The sequence below is a fragment of the Bubalus kerabau genome, chromosome 12, assembly GCF_029407905.1.
Source record: "Bubalus kerabau isolate K-KA32 ecotype Philippines breed swamp buffalo chromosome 12, PCC_UOA_SB_1v2, whole genome shotgun sequence".
Lineage (NCBI taxonomy): Eukaryota > Metazoa > Chordata > Mammalia > Artiodactyla > Bovidae > Bubalus > Bubalus kerabau.
Window position 1 is genome coordinate 82,299,393 of NC_073635.1, and position 17,514 is coordinate 82,316,906.

The 17,514-nt window shown below is 41.2% G+C and overlaps 1 protein-coding gene and 1 long non-coding RNA gene across 5 annotated transcripts in view; one reads left to right on the forward strand and one right to left on the reverse strand.

Annotated features, from left to right (window-relative positions):
* FGF14 (fibroblast growth factor 14) overlaps window positions 1-17,514 on the reverse strand; it is a 628,708-nt gene that overhangs the window by 153,098 nt on the left and 458,096 nt on the right. Inside the window, exon 1 of one of the 4 annotated variants that reach the window (XM_055542970.1) lies at window positions 10,310-10,428. The exons of 2 other annotated variants lie outside the window; for them this stretch is intronic. Coding sequence is in view for 1 of the 2 variants with exons in the window: in XM_055542968.1 (XP_055398943.1) it covers window positions 6,426-6,618 (193 nt within the window). In the remaining variant the exon portion in view is untranslated. Of the gene's footprint in view, window positions 1-6,425; window positions 6,619-10,309; window positions 10,429-17,514 lie in introns of those variants that run through there. One more of the 4 variants, XM_055542968.1, reaches the window with a different exon arrangement.
* Window positions 7,751-10,034, forward strand: LOC129624729 (uncharacterized). The gene is made up of 3 exons (XR_008701120.1): window positions 7,751-8,124; window positions 8,312-8,405; window positions 9,053-10,034. It is a non-coding gene; the product is annotated as an uncharacterized LOC129624729 (long non-coding RNA).

A 17,514-nucleotide genomic window follows, 5' to 3' on the forward strand; every position in this document is an offset into this window, starting at 1 on the left:
TATGTGAACCTGGACAACTTACTCATTCTTTTCTTTGGTTTCAGATACCTTATTTGTAGAATGGGTGGTTGGGTTATATTTTAGTGTATCATCAAATAAAGGATAACATAGCGTGCCTACTACATCTGCTTGTTGTGAGGATAGAGGGTACTCAGGGGCAGTGCCTGACATTGTGAGTGTCATATAGGTGGTTGATGACGCGTTAATAAGTTTCCAGTCAATTACAGCCATTGCCATGTGCTCACTGATCTCAACGGCCACTCTATTCCACTGCTACTCATAAATTCTGAGAAATACAGGATTTTTCATTCATTCATTAAATGTTGTGGAGTGTTAGCTATATGTCAGGCACCGGTGGGACACTGCCTTTTGAGTGGTTGCTGCCCGTCATCATAGCATACGGGTCCCTATTAAACCTGATGTCAAAAAAGTATAAAAGCATAGGGTGAAACCCATATTCCGTAAAAAAATATTTTACACAATATAGCTTTATGAAAAGAATCTTTTTTCCTGAACGACAAAGTGGTAACATAAAATGATTTTTATAAAAGGTGTCTAGATGCCTACTACCATGCCTTACAGGTAGCCTTTCAGCCCTAGGGAACAGGGAATGGTACCATATTCATTTAAATAAAATTATTAAATCATAGCAATTTCTTAAATTGAACATTGGAATCATTGTAGATAAAAAGACTAAATTAGTTTTCTAGTCATGTCAACATAGTGTGGTTGACTTTCAATTGCATCAAACCCCCTAAAATGGTCTCTTAGATTTTTGAGTCTACCATTATTATGTTTTTAGCCTTTGAGTGCTAAAATGACTATATTTACAATATCATATACAGTCTGTACTATCTAAATATCATAGTTCTTTTTGACTAAAATTCCTGACCATTTGGAGAGAAATTAATATAAACTACATCTAGAAAGAAACCTAGATTTCAGAACAAAGTGATAAATCAGATTGAAATATAATTCATTTACGACTCCCTTTCAATGTCTGCCATGATTTAGAAGTAAGGAAATAAAATTTAGAAGATATCCTTTTTACATTGAAGAGAGGGGAGGTTCATGTCTATTTTAAAATGACTTTCTTATAGGAACATTGTATAGACTAAAATCGCTAACAGAAAAAAACAGAATTTAGGAGCTAAATGTAGAACAGCTGCACTAATGATTCTACTAATTTGAAATATAAAGTGAAATCTGTAGCTGATAATTGTAACCTAGTCAGGGGAGTGGAGGAGAATTGGTGCTTCTGAAATCCTGTATTTGAAGATATGTCAAAGGATTTCTTTACCAGTTAATAGTACTATTTTCTCAATGTATGTAAACTCAACTCAAGCAATGAATCTAACCTAACCCAAAGGAAACCATCTTACTTACTTAACCTAACTTGCATCTTACCTGACCTACTCTGCTATCTTATACTTTATATATTACAACACTAATTTATTGCACCACAGTGGTATTAATCTTTTTTCAGAAGCTTTCAGCAAATGAAATCATAACATGTCACAGAAAATATACATAAGGAAGCAAGGTCAATTAAAAAAAAGTTTTTCAAATTGTTTTATGTACCAATTCAGTGATATCCCCATAATATCTCTCACGTAGAAACCCTGCATTTGAAAGAATAGCCCTCATTAAAGATAGAAAATGTACAATTTTTGTCTAGCCTTAATAAAACTTAGAAGTAATAAAACTCTCTTATCAAAGTTAGCAACAGGTATTATCAAAAGATAGGTAGGAAGACTCCCACAGACATCATTCTAGAAAGGTAAAAAAATATATACTTCCAAAAGTAAAACAGGATGATCTTTTGGGAGAAAAATACTCCTTCCTTATTTTGACCTAAAGAGCCCAAATAAGTAGGCTGTCTTTTTCTTTTCAATGGTGATGGCTCAGAAGCAGTAAGACGAGATGGTGGACTTCTACTGAAACAACTCTTTGCTGTTGATTATTTTCTGGAAGGGTGTGCTTGGCTTTCCTTACACAGTACCGTGTAAGAAGAAAGACCACTTCTCTTGTTAGGATAGCTAATGGGTTTCATTATCACAGTGTCACAAAGAAATGTATATATAGGTGTGTATATATATGACAGACTACGTTGAAAACAAATTTTCAGTAGCTCATTTTTCATTCCCTGTTTCTTATGACATCCTGTAATTTATGTTAGGTAAAATGTGTTAGTGAGAAACCCACATAAATACTGATTAAACATATAAATACATTACACATGATATCATTGCTCCTATGAAAACAGCCAAAAAATGAAATATAGAAGATTTCAAAACACAATTGCATTAGCTATACCAAAGATTTTGAAAAGCTATTATCCTACAAAAATGAAAATTCTTCTTTGGTTTAAAAACTGATAACAAAAATGTAACACTTTTAGAATATAATGTTCATATATATCATCACAGGTAGGTTCTATTTCAATTTTCCTTTTTTTGTTTTTGAGATTCCAAATAATAAAACTAGATGCAAATTGTTGTTTTCCTTGTGCCTTCTTTTTTTAGCTGTCAACAGATATTCTAAGTATCTATTTTCATAAACTAATTAAGCCTTAAAGTGAGGTTGGTTATTTTCTTGCATTCTTGAGAATAACTTGCAAATATGTAATCACACTCCAATCCCTTAAAAAAAGGATAGAATATATGTGTACTCTTAGGGAAAGTAAAAAAAAAAAAAAAGATATAAAATTTTGAAAAGTATATTTACTTCTAAAATAGTCTAGTTAGAGCACCGTGATCCAAAAACACTTTTTCAGCTTTGGACATATTGACATTCCTTATTTTAATTCAATTTGAGGGCAGTGACAAGTACCCAGGGCATGGCAGACACACTGCCAAGATTTGAAAGTCCAGGAATACAGAAAACAGAGACACTGCTCCCTACTACAAGCTACTGAATATGTGTGCTGGATTAATTATTATTGGGCATAAACAACAATCATGAGGTATAAAATGAGTTCTTTTTACTTCTCAGCAATGAGGGAAGACTTCTCAGGGAAGTTGGCATTTTTTCCAAGCTTTAAGAAATGGGCATCATTTCAACAGGTGAAGGGAGAGATTCTGTGCCGAGTGAAGCACAAACTAAACTGCAGAGATTTGAAACCATGTGGTTGAACCATGAATGATGTTTGGAGTCCAAAGTGTTAAGGGTGGAGGGAGATGAGCCTGGAAGATAAGACAGAGTGCGGTGCCCACCATGACCACTAAGCCATCTAGCAAATTTCCATCCTCTACAGGAGCAACTCAACTGGTGAAAAAACCACCTTCTATGGGGTCAGGGGTGATCAGAGTTGGGGGGTAAGGCTTGACCCAAAGGGGATAAATAAATGTGTCATACTTTTTATATTAAATAAATTACTACTTAAAGGAGGATTAAAAAGAAGAAAAAAATCTACATCTAAGATATGTATATTACTTTTCCCCAAAAGACAAAATATCAAGCTGTTCTTTATTTGTTGGCAAACATGTCAAATGTATTTGCATTTCTGCGTCAAAAAGCAAACTGCAGACAAAATAGACGTAATGTGAAATGGCAGTATACCTGAAGTTTCTACACCTTCTCTCCTTCTCCCAAGAGGCTAAGATTATCCCCACTTTAGGGGCTTCACACACATTGTTCTTTAGGCCTCTGCACCCTTTCTCAGATGGTAGCCTTCAACCTGTAGCTCTCGGTGTCTCCCACCCTGTCTCTTGGCTATGACTAGGGCCCCCTTCCCACTACCCTTGCCCCGTGGTTCTCTGCTTCAGCCCTCTTTGTGCATTTCAGGACCTCGAGTTTTGTAATTTCTTATTAACTTGTTCCTTGCTACCTGCAGTGACTTTTTCTCTCACGTCTGTAAGTTCTATGATACAAGAAGAATCGTCTGCTCTTTTCAACACCACACAAGTCCTAGAACAGGACTTACACATTATAAAGATTCAGTGACTATTCACCAAATTAAGAATTTTCAAATAAAATGATAAATTGTCACACATAAAAGTTCTATCTTTAAATCAAGAAATCAGAATTTTAAAATTTCCTTGGGTCAGTTCCTATGCAAAGAATGAGTACAGGAAGAAAAGGTAAACATGCTTAAAAATATTTCCTAAAGAAATATTTAATTAAATAAGAATTGTGTATAGTTATATTTAGTAGTATATAACCATGTAATTATATATTAATATACAATTTACACAATATAGTTTCAACATTTATTTTGCTTAAATTAAAAATAATTCCTTTCTAATACTCAAAGGGTTTATCTACATTTTCTTCACTAAAGAATATATGTCTTTATATAGAAAATATATAAGGATAAAAGAAAAGGTCCTGATGAAACTTCCTTCTATTCTATTTCTTTTCCATTCTTCCATCAAAAATAAGGTAGCAAAAGTGCCCTCAAATATATTTTTCTTGCAGATCATTGAGGCTTGCATATCACTGCAAACTCACAAATGTCAAGGGAGCAGGGTTACAAATGTTGAAATAGACAGCTCAGATGTCTTTTTCACTGGTAAAAAGTTTACCCCCATCCTAACATTCACAAGTATAAAGCAAACCTTTCTTCATGACTCATATGATTCAGAACATTTATTGTTCATATTTATAAAATAATCCACTGGTTTACATTTAAAGAAAACACACTAAGTTTTCATCATCGTTCATATCAAAATAATCCTATCTAGAAGAAATGTGCTTATTTACTCAAATAGATGGCAGAATTGGAGCTCTAGCTGGTGAAAACTGGGTTCTAAAAGATATTTAGATGAAATTAGGGGAGAAGCAAACAGGTTAAATCATGATAACGTGACCTTCCATGGAACAACAACATTCAAAACAATCCAGTTGGTCTTATAACACCCAGGTTTGCTGGACAATTGTTGCTAAGTCACTTCAGTCGTGTCTGGCTGGACAGGGCTCTAGGCTAAAGTGAAAAATTAAAGTCCATTTTCTTCAACAGCTTCAACACTGGTCTGAAAACATCATTGTCCCCAAACTCCTCATCAGGAAGTCTCTTCTCTTATAGCTCTATAATTTATCTACCTTAGAACTTCCACCCTGATCCTGCTCAGATATTTGCCTTCTTGATTCTAAGAGCCCGTAACTCCAATTTCTATCTGTGACAAGGAGTGGTTTAAAAAAAAATACAGTTCTAGCTTTTGTTTAAAGAAGCATTGAAACTTTTGGTCATAAATCTGCAAATGTGTGGGATACACACACCCTCACATAGACACACACCTAAAACACATGCTTCTCTTACCCGTCTTTGGAACAACAGGGAACTTAAAATAAATACAGCTGGGCACCAGGAATATAATGTGCTGGGCAAACATATACTCCTATTAACGTAAATACATTCTTCAGCGTTTCCTGCCGAGCCCACTTAGTGATGAAAAGCAAGCCATCCCTATTTCTCCCACGGAAACATCCCACATGCTCGCCAAACAACCTCCCCTAGCAACTGGATGCCCAGCCGACTAGCAGAAGGAACAAAAGCCTCTGGGCTTCAGCTCAGGGGTAAGTCCCTTCTGAGACTCCGGTCATTTTAAAGGCAGCACCAGAAGGTCTTGCTGGGCACTAGTTATTTCCCGAAAAATACGTCCAATGAGGCAACTATTCTATAGTAACTGCTTCTTTTGCCTCGTGTAATTCTTGAGTCCTTGAATCAAGACTACCACGTATGGGGTTGTCTGCCAACACCCTTACTCCCATGCGTTCTTCCTATTCTGCGCCCCTCTCCTCGTCCCAAGAGGCGATCCCTAGACTTCAGAGTGACCAGTGCTGCCCGCTAAGCAGCTTTCTGGTAAATCTCAACCCAGCTGGCTCCCAAGGCAAACACACCCCCACTCACTTCTCTTGCACCAGCCCCCGCCGAGCGCCTGGCGGAGATCACCACCTTCCGCCAAGGTCTGAGAGCCCAGCGGGTTTCCAAGAGCCCTGGAAACCCAGAGAGGCCAGACCCAGAAATTCCCGGCATCTCCAAGCGGACTGGAAGCAGCCGGAGCGACCCCGAGGTGTTAGGGGAGGTCCCCCCTCCATCCCCCGTCCACCGCCCCAACATTCCGGAGTCAGACTCTACGCCCCGGGCGGGGAAGAAGCCCAGACAGAGTAGAGATTCTCCCTGGGGGGTCAGCCCACATCCGCCTGGAGAGCTAGAGGCAGCGGTGGGAACGGGCCACCCTGCGGCTTCTGGCCGGTGGAGTTTTCAGGGGCTACAGGTTGCCAGAGAGCCGGTTCCCAGCTCCCGGGGGCGGAAGGCGCTCGGAGCGCTCGGAAGGGAGACTTGTCTGGGAGGGGAGCGGAGGGATGTTGCGGGGGTAAGATGAGAGATCGAGGGCGGGAGGGGGCCCGAAAAGGCCCCACACAAGCGGGGAGATGGGAGAGGGCCGAGAACACGCCTCCCGACCGGGACCCCCCGCACAGACCTTGGCGCCGCAACCTGCGCTTCTTGAGGCCGAAGATGCGAACTTTGGAGAAGATGTCCACCAGGTTACCGTTGCAGAGCCCGCGGTTCTTGCTGGGGCTGCTCCGCCTCCTGCTGGCGGACGGCCGGTCCCAGTGCTGCTCCCGCGCCTGCCGCTTCTGGCGGATCAAGCCGCTGGCGATAGCCGCGGCCATGGTGGCCCCGGCCCGGGTCCGGAGGAGGGAGGCACGGAGGGAATGGAGCCGAGGGACCCCGGAGAGGGACGGGGAGACGCAGGGGGCGGCTCGCCCTCGGGGAGGCGGAGAGGACGGCTGGGGAGAGGGCGCAGGGGCGCTCAGTCCCCACTAGGACCCATCGCCCTCTCCGCGGAGCGCGGGGCCCGGCGCGCAAATGCGCCCGGGGCGCGGCGGGAGCCCGAGGTGGCGGCCGCGTCGGAGCCGGGAGTGGGGCCCGGGCTGCGGGCGCCGCCGGTCACCCCGCGTGCCGCCCGAGCCCTCTCTCCGACGGGCAGCCGCCGCGACTCGCGCGGCCTCGCTGTCCGGCCCGCCTCCCGGGCGCGAGGGCGAGCTGGCCGCCTTCTTCCAGGGCAAGGAGTGGAGGAGCGGCGCCCGCAGGGTCTCCGCGTCGGTGCGTCCAGGGCGCGCCGGGCAGGACTCAGCGCCTGACTCGAGCTGCCCCCCGGCCGGTGCCGCCGCCGCTGCCCGCTCGCGGATTCTGCCGGTGATTGTCAAGTGCTTTGGAAATCAGCATCTGGAGAGAGCAATCTTCTCCCAGGAGATCTCTAATCAGAGCGCTTCGTTCCCACCCCACTCCACTCCCCTCCCGTCCCCCCCCTCCCCTCCTAGGTCAGTCTTCAGGAAAAAAAAAAAAAAGGGAAAAAATGGGGAGATACAAGGATGACTTTAAAAATATTAATAACCATATAAAATAAAGCCCAAAATGGGTGGCAGGGGGGTGGGGTCCTAAGAGGCTGAACCAAAGCAGGTGGAATTGAAGGAATGATCAGCGCGCTTTTTCTTGGATGAAAACTCGCAGGTGTCCGAGGCTCCCCGGGCTTAGCGAGGGTTTCTGGATCTTAACGTGCCTCCTGGTCCACGGAAACTCGCGGGCGCGGCTGGAACGCGAGGTGGTTTCCGCCCTCCTGGCTAATCCCTCCAGCTCCGGAGCCTCTCCACCCCGGGAAGGAGGAGAGGGGAGGAGGGAGCTTGGGTGGGAAGCGAATGGGTCCTGAGAAGGGAGGCGTCTCCACTCCCTACCTAATCCACCCAGACTCTCCGGACTATTCCTTCGTCTAGCTGCCGGGAGAAGTAGGCTTGCCATCCTGAAACCGTAGCAGAGCAAGAAGGAGGGTGGAGGGGAGGGGAGAAGACCCCACCTCACCCCTCGCCCCGCCCCGCATTCCCAAATTTACTCTGTAGCACTCGGAGGAAGAGATGGCTGCAGCTGTAGCTGCTACAGAACAGCAGCGGGGACGGAACATTGAAGAAGTCACTACAGAATATTAAGGGCGGGGAGGGTGACACAGTATTCCAGTAACAAGAGAAAGCAGCCAGACTGAGGGACACTCCAATTAGAGCTGGTGTCCCTGGGTAGAGAGCCAGGGAGCAAAGCGGATGAACTGTGTCTGACATTCAAACACAACAGCTGCTGCCTAGTCTCCCTGATTTCCTGTCTGTGTCCCAACAGCAGTTCCGTGTTGGGTGAGCGAAAATATGAAGGCCCAGGAGGAGGGGAGCAAGTGGAGGGCGCCCTAGAAAAGGAGGTTGGGAGAGAAACAATTCACGCCTGGGTGAACGCAGATCCATGGTTTCTAGGATACACTCGGAGCGTCAGAACTAGGAGTAGCTTGTGCTCCTGTGGTTTCTCACCTTTCCCTCTTTCCTTTAGATTGCTTGTCATTCCAGGAAGGCAAAGAAAAGAAATGGGCAAACTAGACGTCTCACAATCGGGTGTGAAGAATGGAGGAAAGAAAACTCATTTGGTAATTGCTGCTTGTAACAATCGCTTCTCTGGTAACTGCTTTAGAGCTGGAAAGAGGACAGCAAGCAGCCTGGGAGCAGTTCTGAACCAACACACACTTTGTCTTTGTCTCAGGAATAGGCGGCAAAGTACCACGCAGACCTGCAACCAGGCAAGTGGGAGAAGTTCAGACAAGGGCTGATGACAAGGATGCTAGACACCTTTTGTTCTATGGAAGAACTTATCCACAGTCTCACCATGGAAGCAATTACTGCTCAGCTGTTTTTCGTTGTATTTACAACATATTTACTAACAAGTCTCTTTGGAGGAAGAGAATTTAATCTAAAAGGAGTATGTAGATTTCAGTCCAATGCAGATCAAATTGGTTTTAGGATAATGTACATAATGTTTAACATTAAAGAACATATTCTGCAAGCTGACTTTCCCTACCTTATTGTGTTTTATGCACCTATGAAATATGTCTATCTAATAGCCATGATTATTAAAAGGAATATGCATGAGGAATTCTTCCAGAGATTTGTAATCCTTAACCAGCTATGAGATAGGAAAAGTAAAGGAAAAGCGTGTGTTGACTATTTTACTCTATGCCTACCTTTTCCTCCCTGTGTTACATGTCTTTGTTCTCATCTTTTTACACTATGTATTTAGTGTTGCCATGTTCCTGCTGAAAAAGGAAAGGTCATCGGCAGAGATGGATACACCTAATAAAAGGCTATTAAAAACGCACTGAAATAAGTCGTATTGAACAGAAGAAGTAGCTTCTCCTGCCTTCCATTATTGAAGAGTGGCTATTTGGACATTTCAGACATTACAGATTGCAATTTCCTAGTGACTTTACAATTAAAGCAAACATATTTACTTATAGTAATGAGTTTTTCAAAGAAGCAAAATGTTAAGTATAGTAACCTTTTAAATATAGTACAATTGCCCCAAACAACATAACCCAGTTTGCTTTGAAAGTTTTTTTTTTAATCCTTGTAATAAATGTGTCTAGTATAATAACTTGAACAGATTAAAGCTTCTTATTATTAGAGCTGTGTTAATTATTTTCTTTCCAGGCATTTTCTTATAATTCAGTCTTCTCTACAAGTCTCTGGATTGTATAATCCATAGGAAGGTTGGTGTTTTGGTTTCTTTAGACCCCCTCCCTTCAACGTCAGCCACCTCCAGACAAGGGTGAGATTCAGCACCGCGGACAGAGATTCTGCCCAGCCTTAGCGCTGAGCGAGGAAGCAAGTTCCCTGAGCGTGGGAGCGCCTCTGATGCTCTACCTTAAAAGCAGCTTTCCACTCCCCACGCCACCCAAGGCGGGAAGGAAATTAATCCTCACTGCTTCCACTGGCATTAATAACCCACCTTAGAGCACAAAGCCTTTCAGCTTTTTGATAACCGAGAAATACTCTTTTATTCCTGATGCATTCCGACCCCTGGCGCAGTGGACTCAGTCTCAGCGCATCTACGCAGGACTGTGAATTTCACAAGCCTTAAACCGGGTCATTTCTATCTTGTGTGGTTTCCTGTCTTAGCGGAGCATGGGTTGAGGGCAGCATTGGGAGAATCCCGGTCTTTTCGCTTAATCCATGCGTTTTCCTTTTCACCTCCCCAAAACACTGTTTAGTTGTTTACAGATGGAGGTAATGAAAAAAAAAAAAAAAAAACAAAAACAAAAAAAACGCAAGAGAGCCATCTGCTGTCTTAAGCTGTGATAAAAGCATGTGCAAAAAAAAAAAAAAAAAAACCCGGGTGAAAACCGTTCAGGACAGGTGAACACAAATCCATACCTTGCTGTGATTCAGAAAATAATTTCACACTCATGAGGACCTCCTTGGTGTCACTAATTTCACATTTGACTTTACAAAAGCAAACAATAAAGTACCGCCGAGACAGCAATGCCTCCTGACCAACCTGTCAGGAGTCTGAACTCTCATTTCAGACAGCCGCGTTCAATTCTTGCCTCTGCTCCATCCGGCCTGTATAAAGATCTCCAGTGAGTTGCTTTAGTCTCCTTCAGCCTCAGTTTCCTTATCTCTAAACCTGAGATGATAATGAAATCTCCTTTTCAGTTCTTGTGAGATTAAAATTAATAAACAATTGTAAAGATCCTTGTCCAGTGTCTGGTAACATCCTCAGTGCTTAAAAATGACAGCTATTATTTTCATTGTCTTTCAGATCACTTATTTCTATCTTGGAAATTCTGTTCCAATTTCCATGGCTTTTTGGTATCAAAATATGTGTAACCTCGTGTATATTTCTCCACCTTCTAAATAGGTACACAAAAATGTTTTAAGTACTCAGAAATGTAAAAATTATTCTAAGTTTTGGCAAAAGAAGTTCAAGGTCAAACCTTAGTTCACAATTGACCAAATTTGTGAACTTAGCTCTGTAAGCCTCTTTCCCCACTCACTGAATAGTAATAATAAAAACATTTCCCTGCCTCACAGAGAGCAATACGTGTGCCTGTGAGAAAACAATTCTAACACTGCAAAGTATCACACAAGCATTAGTTCATTGGAAGCTGATTACCAACTACTTCCCTGTGCTCGCAACTCTCCAGAAGATGCCAGGTTCCCTTTGGCCCTTTTACTTTGCATATGTTGTTCCTTCTGCCTGGAACATTTTTATTGCCTCTTGCCCACACTCGCCTTGGCAATATAAAACAGTAGCTAAAATTATAATTGGAGTAAAGCAAACAAAGACTCTACTCTGCACCCTTGAGCAATTCATCTAAACCTAAGTTTCAGTCTCCTTTGCTGTAAAATAGTCATAATAATGCAATAAGGTCACTATGAGGATTAAAGGAGAACATGTGTACAAAACACAGCAGTGCACACTCAATGTGCAATTCCACATAGTGCAAACTCAATGTGCTCAGTTGCTCAATCATGTCGGACTCTTTGTGACCCCATGGACAGCAGCCCACCAGGCTCCTCTGTCCATGGGACTCTCCAGGAAAGAATACTGGAGTGGGTTGCCATTTCCTTCTCCAGGAGCTCTTCCCAAAGTCAATGCATGATAGCTCTCGGTAATCCCTTAAATCCTCATTACTCAGGTCTTCATTTCCTCAATGACCAAGTCCTACCTTGAAATTTCTATGAAGGTGTCTGGTAGGCATCTCAGACTTAACTTGGCCAAGATTACACTCTCACTTTCCTTTCTCCAACGTGCTTTACAATGTCCCCCATCTCTGCAATGACATCTGCCTTCTGCTAGTTCTTCTGGCCCAAAACTTGGGCCTTGTACTAAGTTCATTTCTTTCTTCAGTACCTTTATGCAATTCCTCAGCAAAATGCATTCACCCTGTCATCAAAATAGATCTACAATACAGTCACTTCCCACTGTCTATGTTGCTACCTGTTACCATCATCTATTGAACTGTTACAGCAGCGACCTGATTGGTCCCTTGGGATTCACCCTTGATCTTTAACATGCCCTCAACACTGTGGCCAAAGTGTTAAAGGTATAAATCCTATTATTTTATGCCTCAATTCACAATCCTACACCTACACTTTGTGAAACCAAAGTTGTCACAGTGTCTACAATGCTCCAGATGATTTGTATCCCTCGTCTACCTTCGTTTGCTATCTGCTGTCATCTGCTTCTCTCTTCATTCACCAGTGGCTGTTCCTCAACCCACCTGGCATGCTGCTATGGAAGGGTTTCCATGCTGGCTCTTCCATGTGATTCGCTCACCCCCTTCAAAATTTTGCTTACTGATTATCATCCCAGTTGAGATCTTCTTTTACAAATCTAGCTAAAATACCAACTGCCACCCAGTCAATCCCTTCTTCCTTCTACAGAGCTCTTACAACTTTAAAAAATTCTATGCATTTTTATACATGTATTTTAATATATATCTTATTTATTTGGACTATCTTGCTGTCTTCAAACACAAGTATAAGGGGGAAGGTATTTGGTGCCTCATTTGTCAACTGTCACATGTCCTCTGCTTAAAATGGCACAAGGCAAAGTGGGTGCTTAAAGAATTAAGGCGTTGGATACATAGACAGCCAAACAGTTAATACCAAATAAGAGGAACACAAAATCTCGCTTAGCCCAGTCTGTCAAGGATAAATTACCCCAGGATGCTTGATCTGTTTAAGCACCAAGAAATCTAAAATTCCATTTGGAATATACACAACCTCAACCTCATAAATAGGATACACAGAGAGGTCTTTACACTTTGCTGTATCACTTAGGCTTAACTTAACATGACACGTAGTTTGAGTTGTAAATTCCAGCAGTGATTCCCAGGGCTTACTGAAGGGAATGAGACTGGAGAGGACAATGCTGCTGATCTCTGTGGCTCATCCCCACCCCCAACACCCTGTCTTCTCCTTTGCTTTCAGGTTGCTGTTCAGCTGCTCTGTCCTCTGACTCTTTGCAACCCAGCTCCAGGAACTGCAGCCCACCAGGCTCCTCAATCCACGGGATGTCCCAGGCAAGAACACTGGAGTGGGCTGTCATTTCCTTCTCCAGGGGATCTTCTAGACCCAGGGATGGAACCCAACCCTCCTGCTTGGTAGGTGGGCTCTTTACTACCAAGCCACCTGGGAAGTCCTGCGTTCCATTTGCCAATTGACAATATGCCCCATTTTCAAACTTGTTACATCAAATCAATCATTGGAAGCTAGATGAAATATAGGTTAGAATCATCTATAAATATAAAACTAAATAAAGTCTAAGGGAGGAGAGTATATAAAAAAATAACAGCCTTATTGACACTGATTTCATTATTAAAAGAGCCTTTCCCCCCTTGCCTTCAGAGTCTTTGTTATATTCTAGGTTATTTTGTTGATTAGGTTGTTTAAATATATGTTTTTGCATGGTTTACTAAAAACAAGTACATAATCTCAACTTCAAATAAACAAAAAAGCCTAAAAATATATTTTGTGATACTGATGTCACTATTAAATGCAAACCCTTCTTATTTTCACTAACTGATAATCTGCCTGTTTTATTCATATATGCCACAGCCACAGACATCATTTCTGTGTGACCAAATTCATCAGATCTAAGAAATTATTGACTTTAAGAGGCATCATTTAAGTACAAAGAAAAAAAATACATTTTATTAAACCATATCATGTCATAAATCACAAGGTGTATATCAATTTCAGAGATGTTTATACAAAAATTATTTGCACGGTGGAATCAATGAAATGGGATATAATGGCACTATGTAAGGCTATGAATGGCTGTTCTACCTTTATTAACTGTGTCATGCTCTGTATTTTGCTTAGAAACATCTTACATCTTTTGATTAAAAAAGATTTTAAGTGCTTCAGGGAACCTGTGTTCAGAAATATCTTTAGTTTCATTATTGTCATTGTTGTCTTAATTCCTTTGTCTCCCAGTGGGTCTGAATTGGAAGGCTAGTTAGGGTGGAAACAAATATTCTTCAAATATTCGCTGCTTACTTATTTGATTATCTCCACCCAATAATTGACTCACTCCATTTTGTCACATGGTTTGCTTTGAATGTCAATCACTTGTGAACCATTTAAAGTTAAGGATAAAATACAAGGGCCCAACATTGTTTCACAAATAAATTATCATAAATTAATTTGGGGTGAGCTTGGGTAGGTCATAAAGGATATATCAGCATTTATGTTTTTATTCTTTATTCTGGATTAAATAGGTTCTATTTGAAAATGTGTGAGATAATTCTGAGAATTTAGTCAACACTAATGACCCTTTTTGATTTTTACTCATTTGGAAGAACATCAAAAGTAATGTTAAGAAGCACGTGGGACACAATTTCAGGTAGTTAATTAAGAATGGTGTGTATCCATTCATTACAGTTCAAGTTCAAAGTCTTATTTTTTCTGTGATAGTATTATTGATCTTTATTTTAGATTTAAAAAATAATCTAAATGAATGTTAAAGTGTTTTAAATTAGATTTTCAAGGAGTAATTGATTACGTTAATGTTATAATAGCCTCCTTGATTAATTTTTCTGGATATATTTATTTTTAGTAGGGAACAGATTTCCATCTATTAAAAAAACCTGGAAGGCATTTTATTGTTGCTTAATATTTTGACTCAATAAAGAAAAAGTGGAAACTATTGGTACTGAAAACTTGTGAACATTCTTCACTATAGAAGCAATACCAGATTGATATGAGCAGATGGCTTAGCTTTATAAATCTAATGTATTTTTTAAATCTGACTAATACGCTGTAAAAATAGTCTCAGTGGTCTCCAGTCTCCTATATTAAAGTGAACCTGAAATGTACATAGCATTCATTTCAGAACTGAAAGTATTGACTTATGCTTCCTCACTCTAATAACATCAATTTAACCATTAACCAGTGAACTGGGTTTTTGAAAAGACTATTAAATATTTCAACAGAAAAAAATATTATTCAGTTTTCAAAAAAATGAGAAATGAACTTGAATTTATATTCTCAGTGCAAAGAGTCTGTGTGCACATATGATATAACCTTATCGGAGTATCACATTGTAACCAATTTCTATTCAACGATTACTACAATGGTCTCTTCCATTGCTGTGAAAGGTTCTAGGTTAATTATGTTCTTTGTATGTAGTAATAAATGTGAGTGAAAGTCATTCAGTCGTGTCTGACTTTTTGTGATCCCATGGACTATACAGTCCATGGAATTCTCCAGGCCAGAATAGTGGAGTGGGTAGCTGTTCTCTTTTCCAGGGGATCTTCCCGACCCAGTGATTGAACCCAGGTCTCCTGCATTACAGGCAGATTCTTTACCAGCTGAGCCACCAGGGAAACCCAGTCATATATGAGCACATATGCACATGTTTATATTTGTGTGTAGTAATATATGGGCTAAACACAAATATGAACATGTGTGCCTGGACACACATGCACATGCATGCCCACACATGCATGTGCCAAAGCGCAAGACGGAACTCCTGATGCTGGTAAAGATCATCAGAAAGCACCAGTGATTTCTGAACACAAGTGATTGCAAACTCCCGGTTTAAGAATCTCAAAACACTATTTTCATCACCACCCCAAGAGTGTAGACCATATCTATGTAATTTCAGTTTTGAAATTTTTTTTCAATAACAGTTAAATGGAAATTAGGAATAAATTAGAGTGTAGGTTTAGGTCATAATTCTTTGAACACAGATTGAGAGTATGTCTCTCTCAACTTATAAAACACCCAAGTAATATTTGTGTAATAGTCTGTGAAGAACTTTTACATGTACTGAAGTAGGTGTCGTGATCTCTGTTTAGGGGAAATGTTAAGCCTCACAGATGATAAATGACTGTAATGTTTACAGTGGTAGAAAGAAAGAAACAGATCTTAAGTATATCCTTTTCCTACCAATCTACCTTGGATTTAGATTGTCTGTGATTCCCCATGAATTTTGTACTAAAGGGAAAAGAATGGTGGGCATGTGCATTTTGGAGGTGGCTTCCCAGGTGACTCAGGGGGTAAAGAATCCATCTGCAATGTGGGAGACCTGGATTTGATCACTGGAGGAGGGCATGGCAACCCACTCCAGTTTTCTTGTCTGGAGAATTCCATGGATAGAGGAGCCTGGTGCACTCCATGGGGTCCATGGGGTCGCAAAGAGTCAGACATGACTGAGTGACTAAGCATACATATGTGCATTTTTAAGGAACCTGGGTTCACAGATGCACAGAATTCATCCAATTCTCAAAGTGACCTGCATCCAAAACAGAAATAAAAAATCACAACTGTAGAGGGAGACAGAGAAGGAATGAACACACAGCATCCAATACTACATTGCTGACAATGAAAGTAATACGTACTGATTAAAAAATTGGAATATAAAAATAAATGATAAATAAAATCACCTCTAATCTTGACATGAAAACTTGGGTGTATTTCTTCTGGTTAAAAAAAAAAAATCACTTTACAGTAAAATTTGCTCTCATTTTTTGGCCACAGTTTAGTGACTGAGAAGATGCAACTGATGCAAAAGCCAGTGTATCAGACTTCACACACTTTCACTACATGACCTGGAAGTTCATCAGAAACTAGTATATTCTACATGTCTCTAGAAACTCTTTACTCAAGAGATCAGTTCAGTTCAGTCACTCAGCCATGCCCTAGTGTTGACCTCGGGCTCCCCCAGATAACCCGGGATCATCTCCCATTTCAACAACTTTAACTTAATCATATCTGCTAAGTCCCTTTTCCATGTAAACATATTCACAGTTAGAGGACTAGCGATAAGGACTCGGACATCCTTGGGGAGTGTATTATTCAGCCTACCACGCCTTGTTGTTGTCGTTTAGTTGCTAAGTGGTGTCTGACTCTGCGACTCCATCAACAGCAGGCAGCTCTGTCCTTCACTATCGGCTGGAGTTTGCTCAAACTCATGTCCATTGAGTTGCTGATGCTATCTAACCATCTCATCCTCTGCTGCCCCCTAGTCCTTTTGCCTTCAACTTTTCCCAGCATCTGGGTCTTTTCCAATGAGTTGGCTCTTCACATCATGTCGCCATGCCTACATGCCATCTAAAGCACGTGAAAACAGATCCCTGCCTACCATTTGACAATCACACCCCAACCTCACAGCTATGGACAAGATAGCCGCTCCAGAATGCCAGTTTTTAAATTAGAGCGCTGTTTCATACAAATAAAATTTTTTAAAAAACACCAGCTGTTTACTTGATTGAATCTGACTAGCGCTGGCTTCTGCAGTCCTGTTGCTTCAGTCCCTGTTCAGAAAGATGTCTTATTATTTGCTGGGCTTCTCTGATACCACCTGCTTACCTGAATGTCTTATGACTTTAATTACTGCATCTCTCAGGAAAAAAAAAAAAGCATAGCAATTCTCAGACGTTGCAGACACAGAGCCATTTTGTTCCCCTGTGGGTTGTGAGGATGCATTTTCCGAGTCCCACATAAATCCATGAAGAATTAAATTGCTTGAGTTTACAACATGCCTTTCATTGAGATTTAGGACCATAGAAAGGAGCTGAATAAAACTAAAACTAGACGTGTGATGCAGTGCAAGATGAGATTTAGGGCCTGAGGCTATCATCAAATGAAGGAAATAGATTCAGAAAATCTTTTTTTTTTTTCCTTTTCTCCATTCCATTTTCATTTTTATTTAGCTGTAGGGGTAGTAGATAATTGCTATTTCCTTTT